Genomic DNA, 8,507 nt, shown 5'->3' on the forward strand with positions numbered 1-8,507 from the left:
TTTGTTGGGAAGTTATCCCCAGAATAATGGGTTAGGGTTCGGGTAAACCTTACCTCTAACCACAGCCATTGTTTGTCCATTGACAAATGCCAGTATCAGCAATGTCTGACAGCAGGAGAAAAAAAAAAAAAAATCAATGGTGGAAGTCATAAATCTTGTGCTGCCCTGACATTTTGTGTGTTGCAGCTCATCATTTCCTCTTTATACTTCTTCAGATCTGTCCGGCAGCTGACAGGCCCATCCGTGCTGCTTCCTGTTTGACCCATGCATGCCTGCTGCCCCTCAGCATCAGTTACACGGGGGTGGGGTGGGGGGGGGGGAGAAACAGAGCTGTGGCTAAAAAGCTAAGCTGAGACCAATCACAGCATTACACTGGAGAAGTTAGGATGCCTGAGCCTCAACAAACAGAGCCACTCTTCCATTTAAATGCAGAGGCTGCGTCCAGCTGTTTTTATTTTGTTTTTGTTTTTTTCTTAAAATATTTCTCACTCGGAAAGAACATTTAAAATAACTTTCAAAAAAAAAAAAAAAAAGGGATCCTCCTTCTAAACTACCTGCCGCCAACTCCCCCTCTGTCATTTCCTATAAAAGCACAGCAGTTAAACCTTTTCACCCGACCTGAGTACGGCGAGATAAATCTCTGCCAAAAGCCCCAGTGGACCTCTGTCCTTCATCGCGCCCTGGATATTGCTGTTGGAACGCAGCCCTGCGTTGGCCGAGAGTGCCCATTATGGAGCGAGACAACCTTGTGGTCTCCTCCAGGGCGACTCGGCCACTTCCTCCAGTGACGGACGGACGGACGGACCCTGTGTTTGCCCTGCTGTCTGTATAATCGCAGCTGTGTTTTCTTCTCTCTTTTTTTTTTTTGCCACTATTTTTGTTTTCATCAGGGGCCACTAATGTCTGTTTTAACATGGCTGTTGTTTTATTTTAGATGAGTCATCGGAGGGAACGTGTGGGTGCATGTGAGCACAGTCTGTGCCTTTTCTCTTTTTTTTTGGTCAGAGGACCCATGGAGAGGATGCACACACACACACACACACACACACACACACACACACACACACACACACACACACACACACACACACACTCTTGCGATACTGTCGAGCTGAGAGGTTTTCTCTCTTTATTCCCACCCAGTCAGCTGCGCTTGCCAGGAGAACAGACTGTGTGAGGGGGAAAGTCTCTCTGGCTGACACAGACCGAACCAGCTTCACTTTTTCTATACATAGATTTGGATGATGGTCTGGTTAAACAGGAGTCGTGAAGACAGGATTTTCAGCCTGCAGCCTGTAATTGCCGCCCCAGACTGACGGTCTCATTCCGAGTCCCGAGCTTGAAGAGGTGTGGCCACTCGGCTAGAAAGTATCGCTGGATGTTGCCACCTCAGATTTTACCCCCAACAAAACTTCTGCACCTTGTAGCAAAAAAGTTGAGGGAACCAAAGCCGAAGGTGTACTTCGCTGAAAAGTGATCTTTCCACTTAGCTGGCAAAGCACTTTTCATAAACACCACGGTAGACTGCGGTATTATAGGTGCAAATGTCACCCATATTTATTATTTATTTACTCCCCTTTCTGCCGCCTCTCTTCAATCATTTTGTGTGATTTGCTCGATTCACTGGGGAGGCTGCTCACCCTCTGTCCTCTAGCTCTCCTTGGGCTTCTCTTGAGAGGAATCAGGAGCTCCAGGATGGCTGCCAGGCTGATTGAGTTCCGGGGGCCGATTGGATCGAGGAGGAAACTGCCAAATATTGATCGGCTGCAAGCCTCTTACATCAACGAGCGATGGTTTTGCCCGGTCAATTCTGCTCCATTATTTGCTGTGCCGCTGTCCAATCACCTGCTTGTGCGTTTAGATTTAACACCTTACGCACAAAATGCCATGCTGGGTGTGTGAGAGGGGAGTTGTAATGATAGATTGTATATAAAAGCAGCAGATTTTAGATTTTTTTTTTTTTTTATTTTTTTTATAGCAAATGAAAGTGATGGTTGTAACATTCCTCCTGAACAGGCTCTCATATCCTCCTGCTGCTTGTCTTTTGTCCGTCCTTGAAGCAGCCAGACTGCCACCATCATCTTTGTGCCAGACTTCAGATATTGTCCTCTAAGGAGTCGAGGGGCCCCGCCTGTCAATTTTTCAGTCTATTTTTTCCCCCACAATCAATCTCCATGACTCGGAAACATAAGCAGTCCCCTTGCACTGGATTCAGCCCAAGGCCGTCAGCTGCCGCTTTTTCCGTTTCAACCACAGAGCCCAAAGGCGGCGAGGTGAAGATGGCAATTTGTGGATTGCTCCGTTTCCAAAGTGTGTCTTTGTGTTTGTGGCTGACTCGTCTGCAAACAAATCACCGGAGGTGATATTTTTAGTAAACTACAATGCGTGTTGTTAATACACGACAAGGCAGGCGTGGTTTAAATGTAGCCGTCTCGCATAAATATCAAGAACATGCCCGATGAGCAGAGACGGATGGTGAGACTTGAGTGATGGTTTTCACGCTGGCTTTAGCGTTAAACTGCGTCAGAAGCTTTTAAATACACCGTCTCTCACTTTATCGTGCAACTAATTTGTGGGGTAGCTTTACCATTAACGTCAGGCTAATTGGTTTAGCTTCAAATCCTCTTAATGCAATCACTTGCCAAGCTTGCCTCCCCCCCCCCCGCCCCCCTCTCCTCCGTGTATATAAGGATTTTGACCTGAGAGCTCTCACTCCTTAAAATGAGCATGAAATGAGATGACTAATCCACCTCAAATGCTCACTACAGCAAAAATGTAACCTGCCAGAGTAATTTAACGGAGGGGTTATTTTGTGACCTGACTTACATAACATCTTCCTCTTTGATGCCTAAAATGGCTCCGCTTACATCTTTGGCCTTGGAATGTAATTTTTCTCCCACGCCAAATTCGTATTAATCTTAATTCAACCTATTCTATCGTAACCCCATCCTCTCCTTAATATTATTAGATTTGTCCTGCTGGAAGCCTCTGTGAAATATTTTCTCTGCTTGTAACGTTGGTTTTCAGTCAGACGGAGGGAGAGGATGTAGGGAGCTTTCCGCCCATCTCTGCCTGCATCCCGTGAGCTATACAGCGTAAAGTGCAAAGTGAGTTTTTGTGACGTTATTTATCCCCCTTTTAGGACTTGTCTTGCAAAGGTGAATGTCAATGTGTATGGGTCGCCGTAACATAAAAAAAAAAAAAAACTATTACAATGCATTTTATCCATATTCAGACAAATAAAACTAAAACACATTATGATGCCTTTCTACAAAATTATAAACCTTTGCCATTTTTAAACAAAAGAAGTGAAACATTTAGTATTGGAACAAAATGACAGACGCTAAAAAAAAAAATAATAATGTACAGGAGAATCCATCCAAATTTAGATCACAGAAATAAACGGTAAGCAGATATTTACCAGATCAACAGCGACTGACATGTAGCCTATTTCAGTACTGTGCTGTTTAAATGCTACTATGCAGTGCCCCCTGCTGTCCACTTCCTTTCGTTTTTTGTCACGCGACAAGGCAAATAAATAAAAGAAAAAAAAGAAGAAAAATAAATGAAAAATCCACAGACACAACATTTGTGCTTGCAATTTAAATTCTTAGTGTTGTTATATTTGACCCTGCTGCTACATTAGCCCTTTGTGACACTACAGAAGTCACGACCCAAACACTGCAAGGTACTTGTTCCAATCTTTGAAATTATAAATAAATGATCAGTTTTATTGATGAAGGAAGCTGTAAAAATAGAGCAGCTCAATTTGTAAGATAAAAAAAAAGATGAAATGATAAAAATATGAAAAATTTATTAAATATATATATATATTTATATAACTTTAGTTCTTAGATTTGTCTGAAACTCAATGGGCTGCAACAGTCAACGTTTTCTTTTTTCTTTTTTTTGTGGAAAACATTTATACAACTCAGGTCCCTGAAACTCACTGGGACTCGATAGCATATCACGAGAAAAAAGCGAATGGATTAAAAACATTTCAACTTTTGTGTGGGTGTGCCTATATCACGGAATGGATTCCTGCATTGGCATAAATAATCTTGTAATCTAATGTTTGTGTGTTGTCAAATATATATCTAATATTTTCTTGTGTTTGTGTTGCGGCATTGTCTCTGGGGAGTTAAAAAAACAACAACACACAAAACCAAACAAAAAAACAAGGTGTTGGAGTAGAACTGAACCAACAACCTAATGCACCACAGTCAAGATTCCAACAGCTGAGCTAACTGTCCCGATGAGTCGGAGGTAAATAAGGACTGTGAAGGGTATATTAGAAAGAAAAAAAAAAGATGGAAAGGAGGGCTAGCTTAAGCTAGCTCCACTTACCAGTTTGTTGCTTCCTGTCGATCTCAGTCGAAGGAAATTCCAAATGTCGCAAGTTTGAAATGCTCGGAAATTCGACGCAACGGACAAAGTTGTCGTTATTATTGTTGTTGTGTTGGTTTGGTTTATTTTTTATTTTGTTGGTTTTTGATTTGTTTAGACACCCACACCCACACACACACACAAGTGTTGTACCTCTGTCCAACGTTGGGATTCGATCCTGTGACCTCCGAGTTAGGAGTCAGTGTTGTTAACCACTGAACTGATCTTCAGCGCTGATGGCCAAAGAACTAAAACGAGGAGAGAGAGAGAGAGGTTTAGTATTTGTCTGAAACTCATTGGCATGACTGTACGGTGATGGCATATCATGAAAAAAAAAAACAACAAACAAAAACAACTTACCCTTATGTTTTGTTTTGGAAAATGGGGAAGTGACTGAGATTTGCCCAAAACTTACTGGGTTGACTGTTCCAGGTAAGCAGGTCTGGAGGGCACCGACACTAAGAATTTGTCGTAGTTTCATTATTAATTTTATTATAATTACAGTACGTTATGGAAAAACAGATACAAAATAAAACATACAGTACGATATGTTTAATGCGTCACATTATGCACTTCACCAATTTGCCAATGTGTTTCTCTTGTCAATAAACAAGAAATGAGAAATCCATCCATGTGCTTCAAAAAAAAAAAAAATCGCTTTGTAAAAAAAAAAAGAAAAAGAAAACAACAATAAAGATAAAGAAAATGCACTCTGATTAATTCTGAGTGCATTTTCAAAACTTTATTAGTGAAAGATTTGAATTCCAGGAGGAAATTACATCAGAGAGGCAATGTGGTACATTCTTGAGATGCATCTGAACCTATGGTGACAACTTTTAGGGGAACTAATATCTCTGATATCGCTTATAAAACATAAAGCATGTGCCCTCTTATCAGCAAAATGAGAATGAATGTACATTATAGAGAATGTGTTTTAAAGTTTACACAGTAGATCATCTGCGTTAAATTACGTAAGAAATGCAATGGTCTTTAGCACAAGTTTCAGTTCTGGCTGTTGAGTCACAAACAACACAAAAAAATCAACACATTTCCCATGGATCACTGAGTCTTTTTCCCCCTCAGTGATTAAAAACCTCGAGGGTTGGCGGGGTAAAATATTCCTATATTATTACTATGTAAAAACATTGTCTCACAGTTGAATCAGTTTAATTTCCAGAATGTTACAGCTGTCAGGGCAGATCTCCAAATATCACTGAACAAATTTCACCTCCGCAGGCTCTGATGACGTTACAACTGCGTATTGAAGTCTCTTTAAAGTCTCATCATCATCATCTTCACCGAATCTCATCTTTCTATTTTCGATCAGTAGTTCGAGTCACAGTCCTCCAGCAGGCTATCGGTGATGTAGCCGATCTTCAGCAGGTGTTGATAGAAGCTCTTCTCCACGGCGGTGTTGACGGTCCAGCCCACCACCTCCACTCCCCGCTCCGCCCAGTACTGGACGTAGTCCCTGAGTAACAGCAGGGGACAAACACAACCTTGGATGAAGGACTAAAAGGGCCAAATTCAACAAATAAATAAGTTGTGAAATAGTTAATGACATGTTTCATTAATTATTTAGAGGCGTTATTAAATGTTTCATTTACTAATTAAAATACCACTTCAATATATGGAAAAAAAAAACAACCCATATGTAATTACTTCATGGTCAGAGTTAACAGGTTCCGCTATCACAAACTGCAAAGTCAAAAAATATCTCTTGCCAACTCCTTACAAAGTTCAACAAAATCTTCCACCAACATTTTTTTTACCATTCTTTTGAAAGACAACTTCTTCTGTTGGATGTTTGGAAATACCAAAGCAATATATAACATTAGATTTGCCTTTTTTGACATAAAATAAATTTGCTTATGAATTCATTAATGAAACATTGAAATAATTATTTCACAATGTATTTATTGATTTAATTTTGGCACTTTTAGTCCTCCCACACATTAGAAAATACCAAACCCTGCTTATTTAACATGCTCTCAGTTCTCTGCAATGTTCATAGCGCCACCTACAGTGAGATGAAGTCCTTCTGCACGAAGATGGCCGAGACGCCGCAGAGCTTCCACAGTATGTGGTGGTGGGCCCAGTCCAGCAGGATGTCCAGGACCCCCGTCCACATCTGGCCCCAGGTGGACAGGCTGCGAGGAGTGCCGTCGCTGTAGCGGCTCAGCCTCCACGGCTGGTGTGTGAGAGCCGTGACCACCTGGGGGTCCGTCTGACGCATCTGTGTTGAAGACCAGAAAACACCTGGTGGTCTGAGCTCTCTGGCTCTCGTTTTGCTGCTTCAATTTGTCAGGTCAGAGGTGGCCCCTACCTTGTAGATGACTTTGGGCTCAAAGGAGGAAACCAGACTGGTATTGTAGAGGACGGGGAACTTCTTGTACATCCCGTGAAGGGCTGACGCCGCCTGGAGAAGATGAGAGTTTATTCCATTGAGATTCTACTCAGATGGGAGGCATGGAAGGGCAGCAAACTTCACAATTGCATCTGGCGTAAGTATATTTTTCTTCTTCCCAACCTTATCAGGTTCATCTTTGACATCAAAGAAGATGGTCAGCTGGTGTCTGATGCACTCCTCCACCGCCTCCTGCAGAGTCGGGACCTTCTCTCCGCTGTATCTGTCCCTGCAGGACGGGGAAGGTTTTTTTTTTTCCTCATGCAAACCAGATTCAGGTACACAACCGAACAACGCAACAGACACACACCTGGGCTAGTGTGGCCATTCATTTGAGAGACTTATCAGTGAGGCGTCAGTGACCCGTGTGACACTGCAGACGTATTTCAGCACACTAATTTCGAGTTGCGGAGAGTAGTGACGTTCTGACATACTTCAGTCTGTGGTGTATGGAAGCGTCCAGTCGCCGGAGTTGGGCAAAGCGCACTTGGCTAACCGGTCCTGATCCGTTGGTGGTGCGGTCCAGAGTTTGGTCGTGCATCAGGACGGCAACCCCATCGGCTGTGAAGCTCAGGTCCAGCTCCACTCCTGTAGCCCCATTCCTGCTGGCCTTCAAGATACACAGTTTGATAGTAGACTGTATCATGCATCAGACTTTAGTTAAGCATGCATTTTCAGACTGCATCCTGATGCAGTTTTTGTCAGGAATTTTTTGGGGGGGTTTGTTTTGTATATCTGAAAGGGAGATGAAAAATACTAAAAGACTGCTGGAAGAACTTCACAAAACAAAAGGATGAGAATTTTGTAAAAGTGATATCAAGTGGTCAGATATCGGAGAGAACATTTGAAGGACAGTTCTGACACACACAGCTGACTCAGCAGCTGCATCATGCAGAAGAAGATAGAGACAGTGGGGGAGGCAGGTTCTTTTTTTTTTTTTTTTTTTTTTAAAGATCATTGTACAGGATTTTCTTTTAAATGGGTCGTCGTTAAGGATTATAAATGAATAATTAAATATGTTTTTTGGAGGAGTAAAATGATCCGCAGTAGATGCCATCACAATAGAGGCTATGAATAATTTACCTCGCACAGGAATTCAGCCACTCGCGTACAAAATGTACAAAATCATAAAACACCAAATCCGACTCCCGGCCTCATTAGCTCGCGAGCTCAGCTTCCGGCGGCTGTTACCTCTCTGATCGCCGCCAGGGTGTTCTCCGGAGCGTCGTGGCCGCCTCCCCGGTGAGCCACCGCGGCGATGCCGCCCGCCGGCCGAGCCGCGGCTCGGAGGACGAGTCCGGCCTGGTGCTGCGGCAGCGGCGCGAAGCGGAACATGGCCATGAAGACGTAGAGGAAGGCGGTGAGGACGGAAGCCCCGACGGCGCTCCGCGTCCCCAGCATCAGCAGCAGGAAGAGCGCCGAGAAGCACACCGCCTCGTCCCCGAGCTGCAGCATGGCGAGCGGAGGGCGAGGGGGACTTGCAGTGTGGCTGCGGGCGAGCAGTGCGGAGCGCGGGAGGAGAGGGCCCGCGTCATGCAGAGGGAGGTGTGAGGTTGTGAGGGTGAGGAGGAGAGTGATGCTGCTGCATGGCTGGGAGTCACACGGTGCAGCCGAGGAGGACGGTGATGTAAGCCCCCGTCCGAGGTGGAAACCAGCAGTCGTGCGAGGGTGTACTCGTAAACGCGGTCGTGATTGAAACCAAGAAATACAGCGC

General features: G+C 43.8%; 1 protein-coding gene across 1 annotated transcript; it reads right to left on the reverse strand.

Annotated features, from left to right (window-relative positions):
• Positions 1–5,463: 5,463 nt before the first annotated feature.
• On the reverse strand, positions 5,464–8,392 carry LOC142886929 (glycerophosphodiester phosphodiesterase 1-like). Its single transcript, XM_076024202.1, has 6 exons — positions 7,985–8,392; positions 7,228–7,403; positions 6,917–7,022; positions 6,713–6,805; positions 6,411–6,622; positions 5,464–5,857 (listed from the first exon to the last, which is right to left on the reverse strand). Exons 1-6 carry the CDS (start codon positions 8,246–8,248, stop codon positions 5,710–5,712), a joined length of 999 nt encoding a protein of 332 aa, XP_075880317.1. The 5' UTR covers positions 8,249–8,392; the 3' UTR covers positions 5,464–5,709.
• Positions 8,393–8,507: the final 115 nt, after the last annotated feature.

Source organism: Nelusetta ayraudi, unplaced genomic scaffold, assembly GCF_046127955.1.
Source record: "Nelusetta ayraudi isolate G7.1 ecotype Tasmania unplaced genomic scaffold, CSIRO-AGI_Nayr_v1 ptg000016l, whole genome shotgun sequence".
In the NCBI taxonomy this organism is placed as follows: Eukaryota; Metazoa; Chordata; class Actinopteri; order Tetraodontiformes; family Monacanthidae; genus Nelusetta; species Nelusetta ayraudi.

What these genes read in the sequence shown, in the direction of transcription:
- LOC142886929 (XM_076024202.1), bottom strand. Translation starts at nt 8,248, where the DNA reads ATGCTGCAGCTCGGGGACGAGGCGGTGTGCTTCTCGGCGCTCTTCCTG. An exon ending in TCCATACACCACAGACTGAA is followed by an intron (nt 7,023 to 7,227) that starts GTATGTCAGAAC and finishes CCCGTCCTGCAG; the next exon opens with GGACAGATACAGCGGAGAGA. An exon ending in TCAAAGATGAACCTGATAAG is followed by an intron (nt 6,806 to 6,916) that starts GTTGGGAAGAAG and finishes CATCTTCTCCAG; the next exon opens with GCGGCGTCAGCCCTTCACGG.